The sequence below is a fragment of the Dromiciops gliroides genome, chromosome 3, assembly GCF_019393635.1.
Source record: "Dromiciops gliroides isolate mDroGli1 chromosome 3, mDroGli1.pri, whole genome shotgun sequence".
Taxonomy (NCBI): domain Eukaryota; kingdom Metazoa; phylum Chordata; class Mammalia; order Microbiotheria; family Microbiotheriidae; genus Dromiciops; species Dromiciops gliroides.
In genome coordinates, this window is record NC_057863.1 from 11,001,022 (window position 1) to 11,026,805 (window position 25,784).

The 25,784-nt window shown below is 57.0% G+C and overlaps 2 protein-coding genes across 4 annotated transcripts in view; one reads left to right on the top strand and one right to left on the bottom strand.

Moving 5' to 3' along the window:
• Positions 1 to 2,223: 2,223 nt before the first annotated feature.
• Positions 2,224 to 20,016, top strand: STK25 (serine/threonine kinase 25). 2 transcript variants are annotated; one of them, XM_043995281.1, is made up of 12 exons: positions 2,226 to 2,459; positions 3,169 to 3,264; positions 7,159 to 7,389; positions 8,191 to 8,247; positions 9,499 to 9,607; positions 10,873 to 11,030; positions 11,202 to 11,387; positions 11,721 to 11,866; positions 12,176 to 12,290; positions 13,593 to 13,664; positions 18,883 to 19,019; positions 19,235 to 20,016. In XM_043995281.1, exons 2-12 carry the CDS (start codon positions 3,235 to 3,237, stop codon positions 19,272 to 19,274), a joined length of 1,281 nt encoding a protein of 426 aa, XP_043851216.1. In that variant the 5' UTR covers positions 2,226 to 2,459; positions 3,169 to 3,234; the 3' UTR covers positions 19,275 to 20,016. The 2 variants fall into 2 exon arrangements, with proteins under 2 accessions (XP_043851217.1, XP_043851216.1); XM_043995282.1 differs by lacking the exon at positions 8,191 to 8,247 and having other exon boundaries at positions 2,224 to 2,459.
• A 139-nt stretch (positions 20,017 to 20,155) lies between these two features.
• Positions 20,156 to 25,784, bottom strand: part of FARP2 (FERM, ARH/RhoGEF and pleckstrin domain protein 2) — a 98,186-nt gene continuing 92,557 nt past the window's right edge. For both annotated transcript variants that reach the window (XM_043995280.1, XM_043995279.1), the window contains 5 exons: positions 25,290 to 25,405; positions 24,707 to 24,870; positions 22,441 to 22,548; positions 22,010 to 22,161; positions 20,156 to 21,668 (listed from right to left, as the gene is read on the bottom strand). In XM_043995280.1, coding sequence (XP_043851215.1) covers positions 21,575 to 21,668; positions 22,010 to 22,161; positions 22,441 to 22,548; positions 24,707 to 24,870; positions 25,290 to 25,405 — 634 coding nt within the window. In that variant the 3' untranslated portion in view covers positions 20,156 to 21,574. The remainder of the gene's footprint in view (positions 21,669 to 22,009; positions 22,162 to 22,440; positions 22,549 to 24,706; positions 24,871 to 25,289; positions 25,406 to 25,784) is intronic.

Below are 25,784 nucleotides of genomic sequence, written 5' to 3' on the forward strand. Positions count from 1 at the left end.
CATCCTTTAAAAGGAAACCCTTCTCTTCATGCTGTCCTCCCTCAGTCTTTCACCTTCTATCTCTCCTCCCTTTTAGAGCCAAACACCTACACAATCTGTTCACACCAGTGGTGTCTACTTCCTCTCCTCCCACTTCTCAATTTGTTCCAGTCTGGCTTCTGACCTCATCACTCAACTCAAACTGTTCTTTACAAGGTCACCAACAAGCTCTCCTGGCCTTCTTAGTCCTCATCCTTTCCCATCTCTCGGCAACATTAGACACTTCCCTCCCCGCCCCCCCAAACTCCTTTCCAGATGTGTTCCTTTCAAGCAAGGACTCTGTGATTCTCTCCCCCTCCCCCTTGCCTCCTGGCTTTCCTACCTGAAGGACCTCCTTAGTCCTTCTTACCTGGATCATGTGCAGCCCCCTCTTGTGTTCTATGCCCCCCTCTCATCGAGCTTCTCAGATCCCATGGGGTCAATGGATTCTCTCATGGGTTCTCTACAAATGAATCCCAGATCTGGGTGTCTCCCTCCTAGGCTCCAATCCCTTATTAGCAATCCCTTGCTGGTTAGCTCAGAGCATCTGCTGTATGGTCATTGGCTTGCAGGGCAACCTAGAATTCTCAGCGCCTGAAGTTCATTAGTCTCTCCCTCAATTCCCCCAAATAGGTCTGTCAATCAACCTGCTTGGTGTTTTGTCAAGAAGTTAATTGCTCAGGGCAGCTAAGTGGCAAAGTGGATAAAGCACCAGCCCTGGTTTCAGGAGGACTGGAGTTCAAATCTGGCCTCAGATACTTGACACTTACTAGCTGTGTGACCTTGGGCAAGTCACTTAACCCTCATTGCCCCACCAAAAAAAAAAGATTCAAGAAGTTAATTGCTCCTTATTGTCTTTTTTTCTTTCTTCCAGCTTTGAATCCTCTCTCTCCCCTGCCTGCCCCCAGCTTTATAGATTGTCATGCCTGATCTATTCCATCAAGGTGTCTGTGTCCCGTGGGGGGGTTACAACATGGAAATGTGCTTGGCACACACATTGGGGGGTGCAGCTAAAGTAGAGAAGTAATTAGTGGTTGGATCCGTGTGCCCCAAGCCTTGCCCAGGCCATTGGGGAACTGGGTGGCTGCTGGCCATGTTGGTTCTTGAACCCTACTTTCTAAAGCCCTGGGGCTTTGTGATCCTTTCCAGGGAAGGGGGCACCTCGCTGAAAGAATGGCAGGGGACTGAGACAGAGCAGTGAACCTGCAGGAGGTCTGGATTTGGTTCCAAGCTCAGCTACCTGGGGGACATTGGGCAGGTGCCTTCCCCTCCTGGGGCCTTATCTGTGACCCCCCCCCAACCCTGATTCTGGGTCTTCAGGGAGGAAGTGCTGGCCCAGAGGGGACAGTGACCCTCCCTGACCCTCCCCAGCCTTCATCCAGCACCTGACGGGTGTCAGGCACTGACCCCTGAGGACCCGGCCTCCCACCGCTTCTGGTCTAAAGGTGGACACAGTCTGTCCAGGAGGGGCCTGGCTGGGAGACGGCTGGGCCAAGACAGAAGGGAAACAGCCCCGGCCCCCAAGGGGCATCCACTCTACTGGGGGCTCCCCCTGCCCCCACCCCACGACCAACCCGGGGATGGAGGGTGGAGAGAGGGTATAGGAGGGAGAGGGGGGGATGGGAAGGAGAGGGGGATGGGAAGAGGAATGGGGGAGGGGGTTGGGAGGGAGAGGGGGATGGGAGGAGGGGCATAAGAGGGAGGGGGTGGGAGGAGGAGGGGGATAGGAGGGAAGGGGGGGGAGGAGGAATGGGGGAGGGGGATAGGGAGAGGAAGGGTGGAGGAAAGTGGAAGGGGAAAAGGAGGATGGAAGACTGGGAAGGGGAATGGGGAGGGGGGAGGACAGAGGTCAGGAAACGCTATGTGGGGTGGGGTGGGGTGGGGGCCTCTCCTCTCACTGCTCCCCTCCGGGTGCTTGATTTGGGGTTCCTTCATGAGCTCGGGCTGCTGGGCACAGGTCAGGCTTCGGGGTCCCGCCCTTCTTCCCCTTTTTCTCTGCGCTAAGCCTCCTGGGACTTGGAGTCCTCCGAGAGGCTCCTCGAGAAAACCTCCAAGCCCAGCAAGCCGCTCACGCGGCAGACGCCGGAAGCCCCGCCCCTTTCCCCGAAGGAGATCCGGGAGACGGAGTCCGCACGCGCGTCAGGGGCGGGGCTTCGGGAAGCGGGACTACAGCTCCCCGAGGGCAGCGGGGCCCCCGCGACTGCGCAGTGGCGTTCCCGTCCCTGTACCCCACCCCCTCCTATCTCCTCCGCCGCCCTGGCTTTCTCTAGCTGCAACCGCCGCGGGAGTCGGAGCCGGAGCCGGGGCCGGGGCTCGAATCGGGGCCGCCGCTGCCCCCGTCCCTGTCAGGCACTGCGGGCTGAGAACGAGGGCCGCCATGGGGACTCCCGGAGGCGGAGCGCGCTGAGGCCTGGGGCTCCCCGGGGGGCGCCTACGTCCAGGTACGGGGAGGGGGGAGGGGCGTGAGGAGAGGAGGGAGGGGCCAGAGGGGGAGGAGAGGGACCCGGGACGGAAGGGGGAGGGGGACCGCGACGGGGTGGGGGCCCAGGAGGGAGGGGGATGCCAGGTGGGGTGGGGGAGGGGCCGGAAAGAGGGAGACGGGCGTTGGTGCGGGAGTGGGGGAGGGGCGGACCCGGGAGGGAGGAGGGGTGGGGCAGGTGATGAGGGGGGAAGGGAAAAGAGGAGGCGATACACCCCCCTCCCAGCGTAAAACCCATTCAAGGAGGGGAGGGGGACACAGCCCAGGAGAGGACGAAGGGCCCCCCCCCCAGCTTCTAGGGGAGGAGGAGGGGGAGGGGGGCGGGGGGTAAGGGGAGCCCAAGGTGGGATTGGGGAACGAGGATGGACAATGGTGCCCCCGCCCCAGCCGTGGGAGGCGGGGCTTGTGGTTTTGAGGGGCCGTGACTGGTCCAAGGTCACCTTTTCACCCGCCCCGTGGCGGGGCAGCTGTGGCTTCGGGTTCAGATCTTCAGGTGGAAGGGGGGAGAGGGGGCCTACGGAGGAGGCCTGAGAGTTGGGGGGGCAGCCCCCCAAGCTTGGGGCCCCTTGGTGGGTGGGGCCGGCCCCGAGGCCCGTGAAACAGCAGCCCCAGGTTTGGGAGGGGCTGCTTCGGCTTGGGCTTGGGCCCCCCTGAACCCCGACTCTTCGCAGGTGGAAAGCCAGTTTCTAGCCGTGAGGACAGACTTGAGGGGACCGGAGGCGGGTCCTCGCCTGGCCATGGCTCACCTGAGGGAGTTTGCTAACCAGGTAAGGGCTGGGGGCCAGAGAGTTTCTGGGTCCCAAACACCTGAAAGTGGACATTTCCACCCCGCCCCCCCATTGAGAATCCCCCTGTCAGTAGCTGCCCGTGGTTGGGTGCCAGGGGTGCTTGTGAAGGGGCGTGGGACGCCAGTCACACTTTTGTACCAGCCTTCTTCCTTCAGGTGGGCTCACCCTTCTGGGTTGTCAGAACAGGGACAGCTCCTTGACCTTTGGGGAGATACTGTTTTAAGCCCACGGCCCCTCCCTCTCTGTGAGTGAGCTGCCTGATCGCTTCTGCTACAGAAAATCCTGTTCAAGCCTGGAAAAGGCTTCTGGGAAGGGGACTGGCTCCTCTCAGGCCCCCGTGTTGAGCTGGGGCACAGACCGTGCCCAGAACCTGTTTGTGCTTGGTTTGGAGAGGGCCGATGGTGTCAGGGTGGTGCCCAGGAGCGCCGTATACACAGGTGACATCCCGGGGAAGTGTATGCCCAAGTAGAGACAGACAAAAGGTCGGAGGGAGGACCTGTTGGAGGGATAGGGAGAAATGCAGCGGCTGCTGAGTGTGGGCACTTCAGGAAGCGGGCGTCGCTCCTGGCTTGCCTCCCCATGAGCAGATCCTTCCACGCACCATCCCAATATGCCAGGCCGCTGTTCCAAGGTCGGTTGTGTGTGACACGGCCCTTGTGCCCAGGCAGAATTACTGTGCAGTTGGTGCTGCAGCCTCCCTGCTAGAGCCCAGGGGGCTGGGGAGCGGCCCATTCCTCACGCCCCACACTCGGTGATCCCAGGCCTTTTAGCAGGGCAGGAAAGCCCCAAGGGTCCTCAGTGGGGTGAGCCTCTTCACTTGCACCCTGGCTCCCTCTTCTCCCTCCTTCGAGGTTCACTTCCAGGTCTTTGGTTTTTCCAGACTGTTGGATCCTTGGTGCCAAGCACCTGTAACCTGGATTTCACACGTCATTATCTGTTCTCCTGGATCCTTTGGGGTTCCTGTGCTTATTTCCACGATTAGATTATAAGACCTCCAAGGCCATGCCCCCGTCTCCTGTCCACCTGCCCACCTGCCCATATTGCCCACAGCTGGGCCCTCACCCAAGCCTGCTGATGTTGAACCAGTGTTGGATTTATTTTTTAATATGCAGTTTCATTCTATTTTCTGTTCCCACTTCTCCCCTTCCCCTATCCACCCATTGAGAAGGCAGGAGAAGCAAAGCCCACTACAGATACTTCTGGTCACACAAACCAGACTCCTATGTGAGCCGTGTGGGAAAGGAAGGATAGTCGTCATGGGCTCTAGCTTGGTCAGTCATTCCCCGACTGGTGGGCACCCCCTTTATGCCCGTTCTTGGCCACCACAGAAAGAGCTGCTCTAAAGACTTGAGGGCTTTGATCTCTTTGGGGTCCAGTCCTCGTAGCTGTACTACTGGGCCTAAGGTGTGCGTCATCTAATGGCCAAGCCAATATTCAATTCATCTGTGTTGGCATCTGCTCATCCAGGATCGTGCCCTTCCAAGCACAGATGCATTGCGTGCGTCCTGTGCCCTTGTGATGCTGCAGATGCATTGCGTATCCTCCGTACCGGGAGCCTCTGTTCTCTCTCTGCCTGCCATCTCCATGGGGCAGCTGCCGCCGCCTGGGGCCTGCAGACAGTGTCCGCAGGCTGAGTTCTCTCCCATGGGCCATGAAGTAGCCACGGTTCTCTGAGCTCTCCTGGCCTGGCTGGAATACCCACGGGGCTTCGGATGAATGGGGAGGCCTCCTGCCTCCTATTCAGCCTTGGGGAAAGAGGGCTCGCTTCCACACCTACATTTTCACCCCCCTAGAACCTCGGCAGAAGCAGCCGCCTCTGATGACTGGTCCAGAGATTCTCCACGGATCTCTGCTGAGCTCCCACGGGATAATTAGAGACTCTTTCAAGGAAAAGGGAAAGTCCTTAATGTGGGAGAAGTCAGCGTGAATGGCGGCTCTCAGAGGCTGTTGGTACAATACGGGGCCCACCAGAGACCTGCACCTGAGGACTAAGACGGCAGCCCCAAGGCAGCCCGGTGCTGTGGCAGAACTCTGGGCCTGAGTTCAAATCCAAGTGGCCCTGGACAAGTCACTTAAACCCCGCTTGCCTCAGTGTGCTCCTCAGTAAAGCAGGAGGAACACCTCCTTGCCAAGGTCATTTTGAGGATCAGACGAGATGCTCAGCACAGTGCCCGGCCCCAGAGAGATGCTGTCTGAGCGCTGGCTGATGGTGTTTCCCTCTCAGGTTTCCCTTCTCTACAGCCACGCCTGCAACTCTTCTTGTTCCTTAGTCCTATTTTTCCATGCTCCGCATCCATCATCCGTGACTCCATCCCTACGGCCTGCACTGTCCTCCCTGGGCTGGCTGCCGCCTCCTCCCCATCCTCCCCGACTGGTCCTCCTCGATCCCTTTGTCTCCTGACCTTTCTCACTTCCTGGCCCTCTCACCTCCATCAGGACTCCAGAGTGCGGGCCTCTTTGGCCTCTCGGTGTCTGACTGAGATGCCTGCCCCCTCTGGAGAAGGGCTGGGTGGGTGCCCTTGGGGTGGCCCTCTCTGTCTCTGCCGGTTCCAGGCACCTCAATGACACCCCAGCCGCAGCCCTCAGCACAAGCGTCAGTGGTAACCTGAGGCATGAAGGGGACAGCAAAAGGCCTTGGGGATCTCAGGTGAAAGCCAGTAAGAGCCAGAGAGGCTGAGAACCGAGTGTCTGTGGGAAGAAGATGGATCGTCTTTCATGCCAGCTCTCAGGACTCAGGGTGCATGGGTGTAAACACCCCGGAGGCCTTCCCTCTTTGGGCCCAGCCTTCCCATGCTCTGCGACAACCCTCAGCCCACTGTCCTGTGGAGAAGGAGCAGCTTGGCTTTTTGCCTGAGAGGTGAGCAGGTCCTTGACCTGCCCCGGGTGATGGAGGGAGGACAGGCAGGCCTCAGCCCGTCAGGACTGGCAGGGGGACAGCAGCCTTGGCAGCGGTGCTGAGGAAGACACATGGTCTCTCTGTAAACGTGGGCAGTGAGCATGAGAGATGGCCCAAGACAGCCCTGACGCTGACGGCAGCCCTTCTGTGCCTCAATGGGGAACCCTCGAGGGGGCTTGGGCCGGAATCCTTCATCGCCCCGAGCCTTCAGGGACTCCCCACAGTCACCACCGTGGTCTGACCTCGGCTCCGGCCTCGCCTCTTTCCGTGCTCCAGTTTCTGACGCTTTCTCCTCCTGCCTTCTCCTGTTTCGGTCTGTGCGCACGTAGCCCCCTTGCACCTCTGCTCGGCACTCAGAGCCTCTCCTGGACAGAGTGGGAAACCATCTTCGGGGGCAGAAAGTCTGGCCTCTGTATTGGACAGTTGAAAACCCCGAGGCCCCAGGGGCCCTCCCGCATTCTGGGGTGTGTGGCTCATTTCTGACAGCCCCACTCCTCTAGGGGGGTGCCCTTCTCATCAGCTGCTGTTGGCCAGGGCCTGCTCTGGAAGGACCCGAGGGCATGAGGCCCTGAACCCGGGGTGAGAAGGGACCTCATCATTGTAGAGTAGAGCACCGTCTGAGACGGGCTCAGGGGATGGAGCTCTGGAAAACCCGAGTTCCAGTTCAGCCCAGACACCGCTAGCTGTGTGACTGGACGAGTCACCACACTGCTGCCCGCCTCCACTTCCTCCCCTGTAAAATGGGGTGATCACAGCACCCCCCTCCTGGGAGGTCATAGGGAGCAGCCAAGGTCATGTGGGCAGAGGGCTTGGCAGACCTTCGGGGGCTCCGTTACCACTGAAGGCTGCGTGTAGGGGGCATTTGGACATGGGCCGGCCTGCAGCCTCCCTCCCCTTGGGGTGGCCCAGGACTCGGCCAGGCTGTGGGGCAGGTCCCTGGTGGGCATCCTTTGGCACATGCCTCCCTCTCTTTGCAGCACTCACGCGTGGACCCCGAGGAGCTCTTCACCAAGCTCGAGAGGATTGGGAAGGGCTCCTTCGGGGAGGTGTACAAGGGCATCGACAACCGCACCAAGGAGGTGGTGGCCATCAAGATCATTGACCTGGAGGAGGCAGAGGACGAGATTGAGGACATCCAGCAGGAGATCACCGTCCTCAGCCAGTGCGACAGCCCCTATATCACACGCTACTATGGCTCCTACCTGAAGGTGAGCCGGGACCGACGGCTTGTGGGGAGGCTCCTGCAGGGCAGCGCATTCGCTCTGCTCACAGGGAGCGTGCCCCGCTCCCAGAGGGCCAGACACGTCCACCCCTTATAGCACTTTGGCAGCAGAGAAAGCAAAGGCCTAGAGAGGGGAAGGGCTGGCCGTGGTTAGGGACGCGTGTGTATGTACCGTGTGTCCCATACGGCTGTTGGGGACTCCCTCTGTGGCCCCTTTGATCCCCTTTGCTGTTGGTGTCCTCAGTGTCTGTACTGTCCTCCAGAGATGCTCATGGTGTGCCTTCTATCATCCCTCCGGGGGTCCTCAGTCCCCCCTCCATCTCCCAGGGAGGATCGGCTCTGGGGGGCCCAGAGTCTTCTCATCTCCTCTTCTTTGTGGCCCGGCCCAGCCGCACCCTGGCACAAACCAGACCTGGGCATTTTCCAGGATGGCCCTTGGTCTTCAGGCACTTCCTGTGCCCATGCTCGGATCTGGAACTTTCTGTGTTTCGGCTCCATCCCCTTGGCCCTTGTGGTGGTCAGCATGACCTCTGCCATTTTCCCTTTGTGAGCACTAGAGAGATGCAATGAGTTCTTCGGTTTGGTTTCTTTCTCTTAGAGAGATTAACCCTACTGTCCCATAGTAGAGAAAGGGTATGTGAGTGAGGCCAGTGCTGGGCGGGACCCTCTTCCTGCTCCTGGGACAGTTGTGGGCTGACCTGCCGGGAGCCAGCAGGCGCCTTCTAACTGGGGGGACCTGGGGAAGCTGCAGCGGCTCCCTTCCCCATTCACTGACGGTTGTTTGCAGAGCACCAAGCTGTGGATTATCATGGAATATTTGGGAGGCGGATCAGCCTTGGATCTGGTAAGAGACTGAGCTCATTGGGAACCTGCATCGTGTGGGTTGGGCCCAGGCCACAGGACTGCACAAAGGGGCCAGGCTTTACTGGGGCCCCTGGGAGGAGCCGGACATGCTGTGTGCGCTGCCCGAGAAGCTCAACTCACTGGAACCTCAGTACTCCGGGAGCCTGGATGCTGAGACCCCTAGGGAAGATGTAGCCCAGAGGCCCCCTCCCGTGGAACTCGGGGCTGCTGCTGAGTCAGAGGTCGGAGGATGCCCTTCGGAGCCAGCCCATAGCTCCTCCCACTTAGCAGGACCTTATCACCTACCTGGGCTGTGACCTGCTGGTGTTGGGCCCCCCTCAGGCCTTGGGCCCATTACTGAGCAGGGCCGGCAGGGCCCAGGTTTATAAAGCAGGGCTCAAATTCCTTGCCTTTTTTTTTTTTTTAGTGAGGCAATTGGGGTTAAGTGACTTGCCCAGGGTCACACAGCTAGTTAAGTGTTAAGTGTCTGGGGCCAGATTTGAACTCAGGTACTCCTGACTTCAGGGCCGGTGCTCTATCCACTGTGCCACCTAGCTGCCCCAAATCCTTGCTTTTAAATGCTCTCCATTTTCAAGATAAAGATTCATTAGCATCTCTTTTTTAATAAATAAGGAAATATTCTTTCCTTGGACCCCGAAGCCCATGGTTTTATCGAGCACAGAAGAAGTCTGCCCACATTGTCATTCTTCCAGGAGGTGTTGACTTCCTGGGCACAAAATTCAGGGAGATGGGGATCAGGGGCCCCAGGATTCCTGCCGCTCTGCCTCCAGCCCCAGATGGTGCTCACTCCCTGCTCTCTGCTCTCTTCTCGTTAATCTGCCTTTCTCCTTCACATGTAACAAGCACAAGCACCTACTGTGTGCTGGGGTCCAGAGCCAGCAGTCCATAGTAGAACCTGGAGGGGGTGGGTAGATGTCTAGAGCAGGTGCCCGGAGTCACTAGAGAGTAGGTGGAGGCAGTTGGGGGTGGGGGCGTATGAATGAAGTGCTGTCTTCTTGCCCATAAGGGCTCCAAGACTGGCTGAGGCTGGTGGGGCAGAGGCCAGGGGCAGTTTTTCGGGCTTTCTTGGCTGGGAATGCCGTCTGCTGCCGTAGGAGTTGGAAGGAAAGAGGACAGATGAGCAGGAGGGGCATCCTCGTGGTGTCCCACCTGCAGCCCTGGGGGCTCTGAGGCAGGCTCGGGGACTGGGGCCAAGGCTCACCGTGGGGTGCCGTTTTACTCTGTCCTCCAGCTAAAGCCTGGGCCTCTGGAGGAGACCTCCATCGCCACGATCCTGCGCGAGATTCTTAAGGGTCTGGATTACCTCCATTCGGAGCGGAAGATCCACCGAGACATCAAAGGTCTCTCTTGGGGAAGAGGGTATTTCTGTGGTTCTTCATGAGAGAGAAGGGTCTCAACAAGGCTGTGCCCTGGACTGCCCAGAGACCCCCAGCATCAGGGCTGGGAGCCAGGGCCTTGGCCTGATGGTTCTGGTGGGCAGAGTCCGGGAGAGGGGGCCCCATGCAGGTCAACATGGCTCAAAGCAAGAGGCCTGGGGAGGTGACAGGGAGGAAGAGGTGAGGGGCCGGCCTTCGAGAGAAAGGGAACAAGCACCCTTCCTCCTTGGAAGTGGCCGGATCTCGGGGAGGGTCACATGTGGAGCGGGAGGTTTTGCTGGCCCTTGGGCGCACAGTGTGAATAGTTTCTCTAAAAACCCTCGTGGCTACTAGAAAGGAGCCCCGGCAGTGGTCCTGGGCTGAGCAATCCCTCCCAGAGCAGTTTGCTTTTGTTTCCTTTGCATCCACGGCTGAGGGAGAAAGGGCCCGAGCCAGGGGCGTCCGCAGCCCACCTGGACTTCCTGTGTCTAAACTCCTCATAGAAGAGGTGCCTGTGGAGGCTTCCCCGACTCCTTGGGCTCTTCGCTGAGGCCCCAGAGGCACAACGGAGCGGGCCCCAGCAGGCCTGGGCTGTCTGACCTGGCTCTGACCTGCTGTGCTCTTTTCCTCCTTGGTAGAGAGGTGAAGTGACCCCTGCTCCCCAGCGCCCTTCAGAAAGACGAATGAATGAGGTCTTGTGGGGAAAGGACCATCTCTGTCCTCGGTCTGAAGCGTCCTGTAGTGATTGAATTTGGGCAAATAGGCCGGGCTGAACTACTCTGCAAAGGGTGGGACTGTGGCAAGGGCCTGGATGTCCTCATTTCAGCAGACATTACCCGCTCCTGGCTACAGGCTTTGTAGGGGCTGGGACAGAACTCAGTCCTGAAAGGACGTCTCCCCGCTGCTTCACAGTAAGGGAAGTCCAGAGTCATTGTGGTGTGAAGGCACCAGGTGATGGGCGGCCTCGGCACCCACCCCTGGGCCCTCTGCTCGGGCCTCTCCTGGGCCACGTCACCCTTTGACCTCCCTGGAGGCTGGAGAAGCCTGAGGGGTCCGAGGTGACTGTTCTACAGCCTCCGGTCTTGGCCCTCACAGCTCCCAGTGGCTCCCTCTGCCACTGAGCAGAGCTGGGGCGACTGGGAGGGGTAACCCAAGCAGTCAGGCACCTTCAGAGCAGAAGAGCCATCTGCTGCCGGGCCCCAAAGAAAATGCCCCCTCCCCAGCCCTGTTTGCCTGCTCTGTTTCAACAGCTGCCAACGTGCTGCTCTCGGAGCAAGGTGACGTGAAGCTGGCCGACTTTGGTGTGGCCGGGCAGCTCACGGACACGCAGATCAAGAGGAACACTTTTGTGGGGACCCCGTTCTGGATGGCGCCGGAGGTCATCAAGCAGTCTGCATACGACTTTAAGGTGAGTGGGGATAGGCCAGGCAGGGTGGGGGGGGGGCCCCAGGGCCTTGCCCCGGCCCCTGCCCCAAAGCCCATCAAGGGCTTGTTCTCGACCCCCAGACCCACAAGAGGCCTGCCCGGTCCCAGGCTGCCTGTGCTGCCATCCGCAGTCCCTTGGGCCTTCTCCTTTCAGGCAGATATTTGGTCCCTGGGAATTACAGCCATCGAGCTGGCCAAAGGAGAGCCTCCCAACTCCGACCTTCATCCCATGAGAGTTCTGTTCCTGATCCCCAAAAACAACCCTCCCACCCTGGAGGGGCACCACAGCAAGCCCTTCAAAGAGTTTGTGGAAGCCTGTCTCAATAAGGACCCTCGCTTTGTGAGTACGCGCCTCTTCTGGGCCCTCACGGCCTCCCGGGGCCCCCGGAGGTCGCCTTCAGTCTGCTTTGTGGCTTTGGAGTTTTATGGAGAATAGCAGCCCACACTTGAGTGATGCTCTGGGGTGACAGGGTGGTCAGTAGCAGGGCCCCCCAAGTCCAGCATTTGTTCATTCAGAAAGCGTGAAGTGCTAGTGAACAGGGGAGACCAACAAAGTGCCCCCTGCCCTGAAGGAGTGTCCCCTCCTCTCTTTGGTAGAACTAGTGGAACACCTGGGGTTGGCACTGCCCCTGGGGCTGATGCCACTCCCCTCTGCTCCTTGTGCCCTGTCCAGAGGCCCGCGGCCAGGGAGCTGCTGAAGCACAAATTCATCACTCGATACACCAAGAAGACCTCCTTCCTCACGGAGCTGATCGACAGATACAAGCGCTGGAAGTCGGAGGGTCGGGGGGAGGATTCCAGCTCTGAAGATTCTGACATGTATGGAGAAGGCCCCCAGTGGGGGGTGGGAGGAGCTGGTGGTGACAGGGCTGGAGGCAGGGGGGGGGGGGGACACACGGGATGACGACTTTCTTCTTGAGCTGCGTCTCCATTCTTCTCTCGAGTCCCTGGACCCTTCTGGATGATGGGCTGAGGACTCAGGCTCTAGTTGAAGAAAAGGGCAGCACTTTTCACAGCAGCCAGGACCCCGGCTGCCACTCGTCACCCCCAGAAGGGTGCACAAGGAGACCCAAGAGTATTTGGCATCACCTGGATCTGTTGTAATTTGAATGGTGTCTTTGTTCCTAGCGATGGAGATGCAGAGGATGGTGACCAGGGCCCCATCTGGACGTTCCCCCCAACCATTCGCCCGAGCCCACACAGTAAACTGCACAAGGGCACGGCCCTGCAGGCCTCACAGAAGGTCAGAAACTGGACCAAGAGGGGCTGGCAGGGTGTGTGGGGAGGAGGAAGAGGCTGGTCTTCCTTTCTCGGTCAGGGTCTTGTGGGAAGCCGAGTTTGGCCAAGACTGCCTGCCCTGGGGTCAACGCTGCCTTGTCATGTCCCTGTGAGCTGTGGCTGAGTTCCACAGGGCTGGCCCTTATCTGTGGTGGCCAGCCTCCACCTTGGAGCTGTACTAGCCAGGCCGGAATGCCTCCATACCCGCTCTGCGGCCCAGGCGTTCTGTAGCAGCCCTGCCCCTCCTCTCCCTTCCCAAACTAGAGGCTTCTCTTCCTCGGGCCAAGCAGAACTCAGCGTCACCTTCTTCCTCCCCGCCGCAACCCACCTAGAGCCCCCAGGCTCTCTGCAGACAAACTGCTGTCCCGTCCCCCCTTCCGCAGCCCGGGCTAAGAGCTCATAGTCCCCTCTCCCGGATTTCATCCCATGATGCCCGAGGGCCCTCACTCTGGCATTTCGCTCCTTAGCCGTCCCTGTCCCCTTTGTGTTAGCTTGCCAAAGGGGGGACTGTGGCCAGCCCCACCATGCAAGCCAACTGAAATTCCTCTTCTTTGGGGCCTGTGGGGAGGGCAGGGCAGGGCCTGGAGTCAGGAAGACATGGGGCAGGTCACTTCACCTTGTCTGCCTCAGTTTCCTCAGTTGTAAAAGGGCAAGGGTAACAGCACCTTCCCCTTCCAAGGTGGTTGTGAGGATCCAATGAGAGGCTATTTGCAAAGTGCTTCCCATGGAGCCTGGCACGTCGTAGGCGCTCTGCACGTGAGCTGCTCCTTACTGCGGGCTCAGCTATGGCCTGAGCTCCCTCTTGGGCCACAGTAGCCCTTTAGGCCTGCCCCCATTGGAGGCCAGAGCCACTGTGCTCAGGGGTCAGGGCGGGTATAGGACCGGTGCCCCTCCCCTCTGGTGCAGGTGTCCCCACCCCACTCTGCAACCGGGAGGGGCTCCCGTTGTTGAGGGGCCCCTTCCCCCTGACTTCAGCGTGACAGAGGCTAGGCCAAGTCAGGCGCCATTCCTGGGTCCTGGCACACTCCCCATGGCCTGCTGGTGGCACTCCCCACACCATCCCCCAGCTCCCCCGGGACCGTTTGGCCGCTTCCGGCCTCTCACTTCATGAGGGGGTCAGGACCACCTCATTTCTTGCACGGAGCTGAGCCCCAAGGGGATGATGGGCCCTTTGGGCTCCAGAATGGGTCTTGCTCAGGGCGTGTAAGGAATGGCTTCCACTGTGGCCGGGGCGGCTGCTCGGCACTCACCAAACTTCCCTTTGCAGTCTGCAGAGCCCATCAAACGGCAGCCACGGTCCCAGTGCCTCGCCACCCTCGTCCGGCCCGTCTTTGGAGAGGTGAGATTCCCTGGGCGGTGTGTCCGTGTCCGTGTGTGGGCGGTTGGGAAGAAAAGCCACAGCCCCACCTTGGACTGGAACAGAGTCATCACTGGGAGCTAAGTCTTAGTAACAGGGAGAGCTCTCCTTTGTCGCGGCTGCTTTTTCCGTTTCCTCAGTGGCCCAGAGTCTGTTGCTTAGCAGGGCGAGCGCCGATTGTTGTCCTTGGCTTCCAAACCCAAGCCTGGCCCTGGAGCCCGGGGCTGCCCTCCCAGAGCAGGCCCTGGGGCCCGGGAGGCACTGCTTTGTCCACTACTAGCAGAGAGATGGCTAGCCAGAGCCACGGAACCCACTTGGCAGACAGCCTGGTGGTGGCTGGCAGGCTCCAAATGAGCAAGTTGGGTGTGATAGCGCAGCCCCAAGAGGGAGCACGGCCCAGAGGACCCCCTGCAAGTGTTCATGCCTTTGTCTTTTGTCTCCTCCTCAGGATAAGAGAAGGCAGGGCTAGGGAGAAGAGGGAATGAGAAGGGGCTTGGGACAGCCCAGCCTGGGTCCCACAGCCAGCTTGGCCAGGCCCCTTGGTGCAGCGCCTGCGATTTCACGTGCAGGCGTCAACTCCTGTCACCCATCAGTCAGTCGCCCATGCAGAGGGAGGGAAAGGAGTAAAGATGGGCAAGCACAGGCTTTAAGAAGGGAATTAATTCAGTGGGTTGAGGAGAAGCTTGGGCTGTTAAAACCAAATGGCCGATTTGGTGCCAAAAAAGAATCCCTTCAAGTCATTAAAATTAGTATGAATGGAACACAAAAAGAAAGGTCTGCACACACATGACTGAAAAGAAGGGAAGACTGGAGTAGCAGGAAAAAGGACAGCAAGCTCTCCTCCCCACCCCCACCCCTCCAAAATCTAGAAAATGTACCAGACCAGATGTTGGGAGAAAAATACCCATGAATTCTTTTTCCAGACTAGGTGGACGTAGCAAGACGGGCTCTGGACCTTGGGGCCTGGGTCCAGCCCAGGGTGTCTCACGGGGTACTCCAGGGCAGGGAGAGGCTGTTTACCAGGGCAAAAAGAATTCTGAGCCCAAACAGGTACAGAGGACAGGGGCCCACTGGCTGCTTTTTGGCTCATTATAAAGCACTCAGTGCGGTGCTGGTATGTATAGGCATTAAGATTTGTTCCGTTACTGCCCTGTTCTGGGCCACATAATGAGGGTAGATGGAGGAGCTAGGCTTCGGTTTAGCCTGTGCATTCAGTAAGGGACAAGTTCAGAAGCAGCAGCAGCTGTGTGCAGGGACTCCCAACTTACAGCCCGAGGTCATGGGCCCAGCTTCTAGTCCAGGACTAGAGAGGAATCACCAGGGCGGGGACTGGAAGCCAAAGGGAAGCCTGCAGGCCTGTCGGGAGCTATGCAGCTGGTCCAGCAGCAATCTAGTGGAACTCCCAGCCAGGGTAAACCCACGGGCAGTGCTGCTCCGACCCAGGGTGTACTGGTCAGAACGCTTGAGAGCACCGAAAGCTTGCAGGTCCCTGGAATAACAGTGCTTAGGACCAGCAGGAAAGGGCAAGTTGTCATGGTGAGAGGCATGCTTAGGACACAAACCTAAGGACTCCAACACTTCTATAAGAAAAGCCTCAAAGGAAAAGACAATTGGGGCATAAATTCAACTAGAGTGGAAATGAGTTAAAGGTTGGAAAATGCTGTTTTAATAAATGAAATGAGAACACAAGGAAAAAATGGGAAAAGAAGATATGGGGGGGGCAGCTAGGTGGCACAGTGCATAGAGCACCAGCCCTGGATTCAGGAAGACCTGAGTTCAAATCCAGCCTCAGACACTTGATACTTAATAGCTATGTGACCCTGGGCAAGTCACTTAACCCTCACTGTCCCGCAAAAAAAAAAATATGGAAGAGAAAAATTGGAAAGGGAATGAACAGTTTGGCATAAGAGGTTTTAAAAAAAGTGAAAAAAGAAAATGTACTGCAAATGCAAGTGATCTAGAAAACAAATTGAAGAGAAGTTTGAGTCACTGGACCATGCAAAGTCCACGACCAAAATGACTGTGACTAACCTCCCCCTCCTCGCCCCAGCTCTTCGCCCAGTTGAAAAGCCCTGTCTCAAACAAGCATTGTCAAGCAAGACCCGTCCCCATCCCTCAGCGGAGGTTTCTCCTCGTCAGTCGTTTCTCGATTAGAGTTCTTTGGTCTTGGCAGGGCGGTTAACCTCGCTGCCTGTTGTCCAGGTTCCCCTGACCATCTGTCTGCCTCACAGGACCCTTGGGAGTCAGCTCTGGTCATTCTTTGAAGTTCCATGATTCTCTGTCAGTGGATGTGTGGGCACCCCCTCCTCACTCCACATTCTGTTCTCTTTCTGCTGCTTTGTCTTCTCTGCCTTTCCTGGTGCAGCTTCCCTCTTGTTTCCCTATGAAGTTTGATGCTTTTCCCTCCACCCGACTGTTCTCTCGTCCATTCTAAGTAAGCTGAGGCTCCTTGGTGGGTGCCCCTGCTCCCTGTGGGTGTGCTCTTCTCCCCACACATCCACTTCATTACCTTCGTCCTTCTTTTTCCCTTCCTTAAACCCTCTGGACAGGACCAACTCTGCCCAGGCCCTTTGCTTTTTTCCATTTGACTCCCTCCTTACCCCCTTTGATGACATTCGGTTCTGAAGGGATCAGATTCCCCAACAGAATACGAGCAGTAGATGATCACACTGCCCCTTATAATTCTTTTTTTGTTTGTTTTTTTTGTTTTGTTTTGTTTTGCAGGGCAATGGGGGTTAAGTGACTTGCCCAGGGTCACACAGCTAGTAGGTGACAAGTGTCTGAGGCTAGATTTGAACTCTGGCCCTCCTGACTCCAGGGCCGGTGCTCTATCCACTGCACCACCTAGCTGCTCCCTGCCCCTTACAATTCTAACTGCTCAAGCACAATCACCTTCCCCATCAGCCTTCAGCTCTGGTCCGGTCACCATCCATGCTTGCAGGGCCTCTGTTCCAGGAAAGAACAGGTTGTTCACTTGACCTTTGAGGGTAAAGTCATCTTTGTTGTGAGCCTGAGGCATTTACCTCTGTGTGTGTACTCCAAGATCTCTCGTGCATTGAAGCTGCCAGGTCTTGTGGGATCCTTCATTCTGGACGCCCTACTACATGTTTTTGGGGACTTGTCTTTTGGGGTTTCTCAGTGGATTCTTTCTATTTTCACTTTGCCCTCTGGTACTAATAGATTTGGGCAGTGTTTGTCAGGGATTACTTGAAGTAGTGTGTCCAGTCTTTTTAAAATCATGCTATTCAGGGAATCTCTAGTGATTCTTAAATTGTCTCCCCTTCGCTGGTAACACTTTCTAGGTTAGTTGTTTTGGATAACCAATATCTAACATTTGGGTGTTTTTTTTCATTCCTTTAATTGTTCTGAATATTCCTTGCTCTCAGGGAATCATTCCTTTGGCCTCTGACAGGTTTTAGGAGGGTCTATTCTTTGGGGGTAAGATTGGCCACTTCTAAGCTATTTATTCTCCTTCCATTTTTTTTTTTTTTTTTTGAGGGACAATGAGGGTCAAGTGACTTGCTCAGGGTCACACAGCTAGTAAGTGTCAAGTGTCTGAGGCCTCATTTGAACTCAGGTCCTCCTGAATCCAGGGATGGTGCTTTATCCACTGCACCACCTAGCTGCCCCTCCTTCCATTTCTTTCCATTAGACCTCTTAATCAATCTCTTGTTTCATTTCTTCTGGGAATGAATATAGTCCTTGTGGAAAATCCATTTTTCCCTTGGATGCTCTCCTTTCAGGTTTTTAAAAAAAATTTGATTTAAAATTTTTTTCTAATTATATGTAAAGACATTTTTTTGAGTTCCAAATTTTTCTCTCACCCTCCCTTCCTTTCCCCCTCCCAAAGCCAGCAAGCAATCTGGTATAGATCATACATTACAATTGTGTTAAACATATTTCCACATTAGTCATGTTGTAACAAAAGGAAAAAAGATGCAAGAAAGAATAAACAACAAAAAAGCAACAAAAGTGGAAATAGTCTGTTTCAATCTGAATTCAGATTCTATAGTTCTTTTTCTGAATATGGAGAGCATTTTCCATCATGAGTCTTGGTGTTGTCTTGGATCATTGTGTTGCTCGGAAGAGCTAAGTCTGTCACTGTTGATCCTCACACAATGTTGCTGTTACTGTGTACAATGTTCTGGTTCTGCTCATTTCACCTAGCATCAGTTCATGTCATTCTTTCCAGGTTTTTCTGAAATCCATCTGCTCATTATTTCTTACAGCACAGGAATATTCCATTACATTCATCTAACACAACTTGTTCAGCCATTCCCCAGTTGATGGACATCCCCTTAGTTTCCAGTTCTTTGCCATTTGCTTTCACTTATTATGGAGTTAAAGTATTTTATTATTTTCCAGTTACATGTAGAGATAGTTTTCAACATTTGTTTACATAAGATTTCCAATTTCAAATTTTTCTCCCTCCCCCCCTCCCCTAGACAGCAGGTAGTCTGATATAGGTTATATATACATAATAACATTAAACATATTTCTGCATGAGTCATGTTATAAGAGAAGAATCAGAGCAAAAAGGGAAAACCTCAAAACAGAAAACCAACAGCACCAAAAACAAAAGAAATAGTATGGTTCAATCAGCATCCATATTCCACAGTTCCTTTTTTTTCCCCCTGGATTTGGAGAGCCTTTTTATGGAGTTATTTCTTTGGGGGATCTCTGGATCCACCATCCCTTTTTGCCTTGGTCAGTGTCTTCTGTTTACTTCTCATCCCTCTGGCTTTAGCTCCTGACCTGAGGTTTTGTGACAAGGCCACGCTCTGCCTCCTGCTGCCGTTTTGGGTGGCATGCTTGGCCCTACCCGTTGGTTTCCACATGGACTTGTTCCTCCTGGATCTCTGAGATTCAGAGCATTGGATCTTCAGGGTGCCTGGGCTCTATGGCTTCACGGTCCGGATACTCCTGGGGCCAGGCTTTGCTGGCATCCCCCTTTCCTCCTGATGCAGGTGATTGTGTAGTGGACAAAGCCTGGTGCCACGGTTTCTAAATCAGGTGCAAAGTTGTGGTTTAGCCAGGGCCTATGTGTGCAGCTGGGCTGCGACCCCCTTGGCCAAGCCTCACGTTCTGCGTACAGGCTGCTGTGGGGAAGCATTCATTGGGTACCTGCTATGTGCCTTACCCTCTGTTTGCCTGGCACACTGTCAGTACTTAATAAATGCTCCTTGACTGACTTACGCAGCTCAAAGAGAAGCACAAGCAGACCGGAGGCCACGTGGGAGCAATGGAGGAACTGGAGAATGCGTTCAGCCTCGCGGAGGAGTCTTGCCCTGGCATTTCCGACAGACTGATCGCGCATCTGGTGGAACGGGTGCAGAGGTGAGTTGGCCCTCTCCCGGGCTCGCCTTTCTCCCAGTGCCCCCTAAGCAGCAGAGAGGGCAGGCTTGGTGTCTGCCGCCGAGCCCCTTGGGGTTGTGGCTGGGTTGGGTCAGAGGCTGGGGGTCTCCAGCTTCCCTCGGAGCTGCCGGGGCCCACGTCTGCCCCAGCAGTGGCCGGCTCTTCCCACGGCCTCATGGTGGCCTTCTCCACCACAGGTTCTCCCATAGCAGGAACCACCTGACGTCGGCTCGCTGACCGGCACGGGGAGGGAGGCCGGCCGTGGGCCTTTTCCCGACTTTCTCAGAACTGACCTCAAACCCCTCGTGCTCTGCATCCGGGAACCCTGGGCTCCACGGCTGGCTTTGGACCTTGTCCGGTTGGTGGAGAGCCGTTGTCGTCGTCGTCATGGTCATTGTGGTCATTACTGTTCTAATCAAAGCTTGTGAAAGGCCGGGAGGAGGCCCGCCTGTGGGGAGGAGGGGGGCGGTCCCGGGCTCCTTCCAGCAGGCTGGCCATGTACAAGGCCAGAGTGGGGCGGTCAGGGCCACCCGCTTCCCCCTCCCCAGCTTGCTGGGCGGATGTCGGGAAAGGTGGGAACCTTTGTCAGGGGCCTCCGTGCGGCCCTGCGCCCTCCCTCCGCCCGGGTGCTAGACACGGTTCCTGGGCCAAAGTTAGGGAGCATGCAGATGAGGAGGGGTGGGAGCCCTGCTCCCTCCCCCACGCAGGCCAGCCAAGGACAGCTTCCCCTTTCCTCAGCCCCACTCACAGGGTCTCCTGTGGGGCTCGGACCTCGTCTTGTTTGTGATGGTAGTAGATGCCTTTGTCGTGTTCTCCCTGTGCACGCCAGAACCACCCAAAAGGAGGGGTTTGGTGGTGGTGGTTTGGTTTGGTTTTGTAAACAGCTAGAACCCTCACTTGTTTCCCTCAGTATTCAAAGATTTTGGTTTTCAAAGAGCATTGAAAGGGATTGGCCACTTTCAATAAAGAAATGACCTGAGCCAGTGTGGTGCCTTGTTGTTTACCCTGCTCCTGTCCCTGCAGGGTTACAGGTGAGGGCCAGTGACCGAGGCAAGGTGGGAGCTCCGCTCCACACTCTGTCCACAGCACTGAGCCTCCCCCCAACGGGCTCCCCCACCCCCAGCTGCCTCCTCAGTCCTGTGGACACACGGAGGCACCGGTGCCAGGGACAGCTCAGCAAAGTCATGGCATTAGTCACAGTGGACCTGGGGGTCGGCCATTCACCCGGATCCTGCTTCCTACTCAGAGCCAAGAATGAGGAAAGAATCTCCTTTCAAAGCGCTTCATTCACGAGAGTAGCAGGCAGTGTCTAAGCTGAGAAAAGAGACGACGAGCTTTAATTGCAGCAAGATGGTGTTTATTTCTACTTACGTTTACACGTTAGCTTGTAACCAGGTTCTGTCTAGTACAAACATACACAACTGTACATCTCAATCCAACTATGGAAAGAGTTAGGGCAGTCCCCAATAAATTAACGAAGCGTTTTGTTTCTAACGGATCTTCCCTCGTTAGGACACGTGGTAACAACCTGAAGCTTTGGCCTTTGACTTCCTGGAAGAGGGATGGAAAGGGGTCCCAGTGAAGGAAGCCCCTCACAGTGCAGACCCCCACGCCCAGTCCGGCCCTCAGGCCTTAGGCCCTCCCTCTCACACCTGTCCTGGAGTCATCTCGGGGCCTCCTCTGGGATGCAGCTCCCTCCACCTGGGCTGGGGGGGCTCCCAGGTGCCTTTGCCTCAGGCCTGACGGAGATGAGATCCTCCATGGGCACACGCTTGGTCCTGGGGCTTGGGGCCTGTGGTCATTTGGCCAGAGCCCAGTGGAACTGGCACCTTTCTGCTCAAAAACGTCCAATACTGTGCACTCTGCTCACTCCTCACCCCAAACTGAGGAGGAAGGAGGGAGGTGGGAGGTGGGATCCACTCTTTTTACAAACAAGGAAACTGAAATCAAGGACACCTTCAAAGGCTGCTTCCCAGCCGAGCCTCCGTCCGACATTCGTTGCCCACGTCGACATACAGCAAAGCTCCGCCAACTCTACCAAGCCATCTCTTGGGGCTCTTCTAGCCCATGTGGAGATGGAATGTGATGCCATCCCTGATATGGTCAGAGTCCCCACACACATCTGCCATAGGGGCCCAGGCAGGCCCATCACACTCCCAAGCTTTCTAAACACCCTGAGGGTCGGGGAAGTCTAGAGGAAATACCTAGAACCGTGTGCTCCACGACGAGGGGAGCTGGACCCAGAATCTGGTGGATGAGCCATCTGGGTGACCTTGGACGAGTCCCCTCACTTAGCTGGGCCTCTCCAGCTCTAAACACTTCCCCAAGACCTGATGGTGAAAGCCACTCTAAGTCCTCGCACTCAAGGCAGGAGTGGCCCCAGCTTCCTTGCCAGTCACTCTTCCCTTCTCTGTCGCTGCTGGCCTTTGCGGTCCCAGCCCCTCCCGTGACTCCTTATCCAGCACACACGTGTTCTCCCTTTCCCCTTTATTAATAATTCCCGGCTCGGCCTCCACAGGGGACCTGAGACGCCTCCGTCAGTTTGTGTGGGTGGCTTTGTCGTCCCCCGGGGCCATCACCAGGCTGGTCCTCCCAGGAGAATTGGTCGCTCTCTTGATCACTTCCATCCACCTGGCAGAGAGACGGGGAGAGTCCTAGTGACTGGGAAGGCCAACCCCACAGACATGGAAGTCGGGGTCTATGGGCCAGGAAAACAGGAAGTCCATGTTCCAATACCAGGAAGTCCATTAAAAAACAAAAACAAAAAAAAAACATTTAGGGCCAGTGGCTTGCCCTGAGCAGAAGCCCTCGGGCACGGGCACGGCCTCAGGGGGCACGGCCCACGGGGTCATGGCACTGGTGACTCTGGGGGCCAGTGGGGGCTACGGTACCCTTCCAATGCTCCCTGTCTACACTGCCCCAGAGAGATGAAACAGAGACCCACAACTCCAGCCCAGCAGGAGGGGAGTTACCTCTCAAATGTGTATTTGCTCTCAGCCCTGAAGAAGTAGACATGAGATTTGAACTGAAGCTTGAAGACGAAATCTTTGTGAAGGCCATCGGCCTGCCCAGGGACACTGACCGTGTAGCCCAGCAGGGGAAGACTGGCCAGTGGGTAATCATCCTGGAAAATAGGCCACAGGCACGCCCTAAAGCCAGCCCCGTCCCTTCCCTGGTCATCCTCTCCTCGGGTGTGGCGGGCACCCCTGTGTGGGGCCCGGTGAGGGCCGGGCTAGCGCTCCCCCACCTGCCATCCTTGCCATACACACCCCCAGCCCGAGAGAGGGGAGCCTCGTTCCCATGGAAGGGCAGCACCAGCGGGCAGGGGGCTGGGGGAGCTGCCTATATGAGCTCGGCTGGACCCTTCCTCCACCCCCCACCAGCCCCTGTATGTTCTTCCTACCTGGTGAGTTTTGTAGAAGAAGAGGCAGAAATTGGTGACCACCACCCAGAGCTTCTGCCAGCCGCTGCTGTTCTTGAACTTTCTCAGCAGGTACCCTGAGAGCTGGTTCTGGGAGGGCACAAACACCAGGGGAAGGCGTGTGAGTGGTTCACCCTCCCCCTGCCCCCTGCCCCCAGCCTCTGGGGGCTATTCCCAGGCCAGCTCCTGGTCCTTAGCACCCTCGTCAATACCGAGGACCTATGAACAGGCCCGCACGTGTTCAAGTGTGTGGAGGTGCCCAACCGTGAACCCTGCTGCCAGGCGGGCTCTGTTTTGAGCCTCAGCAGTACAAAGAACACAGATTAGGCTCACGAGGTCTGGATTCAAATCCTGCATTCACCGCTTACTAGCTACATGACTATAAAAGAGGAGGTACACTCTATCTGAGTCAGGGGGTGGGGGAAGGGACAGAGTGGCTGCCAGCCCCCCCCCCCCCCCGGGCCCATCTCTTCAGATTCATGAACACCCACCCTGACACGGTTAAAAAAGGCCACAAGGACAGAGGCCACGAAGAGAAGACAGACACCAGAGGAAAGTGTGGAAGGTTCTCAGGAGGAGAAGGAGGGAGGAAGCCAGAAGCCAGGGACTCGACAAAGACAAGGCTTCCAATAACACTGGCATTGGAGCCAGGGATCCCGCTGGTCATGCGGCTGCCCCGGCTAGGCGCGGATGGGGGGTAGGAACACTGCCCGGCCTGCTCACAGTCCTCGGACGTGCACGCCAGATGCCCGGGTGAGCACAGGCAGAAGGGACCCCTTGACACGTCTATCTCTACGGAGTCACAAACTCCAAAAGCCTGTGGAGCTTTTACCTGAATCATGCACAGGTAATCTGTGAGGGAGAGGCTGTGATTCCGGTACCAGCACACATGGGTGACTGTATTGGCCTTGGGGCCCTGGCCCAGCAAAGAGCGAGGAGGGAGCTCTGGAGAAACAGCAAGAGAGCAGAGACCTGAGCGGGACGGACGGCAGGGCGGCCAAGGCTTGGGCAGGGCCGTGGGAGAGGAGAGCCCGACGGCGTGCAAACCCCCGGCGAGCGGCAGAAACGGAAGCGACAGCGCGTGACACTGACTTCTGTTGATGCGAGACGTGTTAGAAGGAGAGAAACCACAGGGGGAGCGAGGGCCCGAGGGTGGCCAGCTCGGCCCGGCCTGGCCTGGGTGCCAGTTGCCTTCCTACATTGAAATATTCTCCCCAAAGCGCCTGAGACTCTAGGAAGGTCTGTCTAGTCCCCCAGAGCCTGGTGGTAGGCATCCCAACTGCTCCAAGTTAGGTTAGTCTATGGAGAGCCCCCAAATCTCACTGCTTAGAGGCCAAGTTACTGACTGAGCAGGGTCTGGGGGAGCCCCCATCAGCGGAAAGGAGGCCTCTAAGACGGGGCCCATTCTCAAGGCTTTCTGGGAATCAGCCAACAAGGCTGTCTTGCACAAAACCATTAACAGAACTATCATGTTTTTCCAGTGTCATGGAATTTCAGGGGGAGGCCATTTAATTTAGCCCAGCGAGCCCCTCATTTGGCAGCTTTTCCTACTACGCTGTGTCCTCTGCCTATCTGAGGCTGCTCGGATCTGGCCCCTGCCCAGCCCTTGGCTCCAACCTTCCAGGGCTCCCTGGGGACACAAGGAAGTGCCATTGGCCTTCCCTTGGCCTCTCGGGCACCTCAGCCAAATCTCTAATGGAAGTTAGCTGTCTCCGAGAAATGCGGACAATACAAGCAGCCGTGCCTCCCGAGGAGGGCCTGGCTCTCCACCAAGGGAGCACCGGGTGAGGCAGGCCAGACAGAAGAGTCTGGCCTCTGTAGACAAGAGGGGGCCCTCAAGGCCCTCTGCAGGATGGTCCAGGGAAAAAGGGGGCCGAGCAGCTCTGAGCCCCAAGTTACTGGGGTGGTGAGCTCTGGAGGGCAGCAGCCCCTCAGAAAACCTGGATCCAAGGCTCCTTCCTCCGAGTTAGTGACCATGGCCAGGACGTCAGCCCTGGCCTACAGTGAGGCATGGCCGCCCCCATCACACATGCCATCTAAGTAGGCACATGCTCATCCATTGGCCCACACTCCTGTAGCACTCCCTCCTTCAGGCCAGAGTGCAGGGAGGGAAGCAAAGACACTGCCCGGCCTCCCAGGGCCTCGCCACACCAGCTGCCTCTCCCCTCCTGACCACAGAGATGAGATGAGAAAGTGAGAAATGAATGCAGACAGTGAGGAAGAGCTGAGGGGTCAGCCCAGTGGGTACCTCAATGGCCACACTGTGGTCAGTCATGGAGACACTGGTGTTGCGGTACCAGCACACGTGCATGGTGGTATTGGCCCGGTGCGGATTCTGCCTGTCCAGGGAGCTATGGGAGGAGTGAGCATCCTCTTCTGATTCCTGTTCTAGAGAGACCTCGCCCGAGGGTCCTGGGGGAGGAGAAGGGGGCAGCTGAACCAGATGGGAGGGAAGAAAGGGCTTCTCCTCAAATCAGAGAACAGAACACATTCCCCGGAGTGACCCTGTACATGCGCGTTGCTAGCGGTCCTGTCCAGCTCTAATTGGGGGGGGGGTGCCCCAACACGAGCCTGCACATGCAGGAAGGTTTTACACACAGGAGGGCACTGGGGGAGGGGCCTTCTACAGGGCTACTAGGACCAAGGACATGCTGGGCTTCTGCAAACCCGCTGAGAAGAGAAACACTGAGGCTGGGGCAGGAGGCCCTCGCCTGCCTTGGCAACTCAAGGAAATGCTGAGAGAAGATTCTGAGACCAAAGGCTGCCCCCCTCCCCCGCCTCCAGCCCTGACTCTAGAGCCTGCTCTTTAAAGAGAGGGCCATGACACTTACTGTTGGAGCTGCCGCTCATGCAGCTGTCCAGGAGCACTGGGGGCTTGTCACCAGACTTGGCCACCTCAATCGCGAGGCTCAAATCCCCCATCCATTTGCCCATTTCTAGGCGCGTGCTACAAGAAAGGGAGGGGACGGCTCAGCACCCTGCCCAGAGCCCATCAGAGATACAGGGGGCAGAACCTGGCCGGGCAGCCCTGCCAGCCTGGGCAGAGAGGCCAGGGCAGGCTGCCGGCTCCCTAGGGCTCCGAGAGGTGAAAGAAATCTCTCCCTCACCTCCACAGAGCCAGCATTCATGCAGGGTCACTTCATGGTCTCTGCTTTCTTTGATCCGCACAATGGCCCTGGTGGGTGCTATTATTATCCCCATTTTACAGGTGAGGAAACCGAGGCTGGCAGAGGAGCAGTGACTTGGCCAGGGTCACCCGGAGGCTGCGTTCGGACTGGAGCCTGACTCCAGGGTGTCCTCCCACCAAGCCTCACCGGGCAGGACAG

Coding starts and splice junctions, on each gene's coding strand:
- STK25 (XM_043995281.1), top strand. CDS start 3,235: ATGGCTCACCTGAGGGAGTTTGCTAACCAG. Junction 9,608..10,872: donor GATCCACCGAGACATCAAAG/GTCTCTCTTGGG, acceptor CTGTTTCAACAG/CTGCCAACGTGCTGCTCTCG. Junction 19,020..19,234: donor CTGGTGGAACGGGTGCAGAG/GTGAGTTGGCCC, acceptor TCTCCACCACAG/GTTCTCCCATAGCAGGAACC.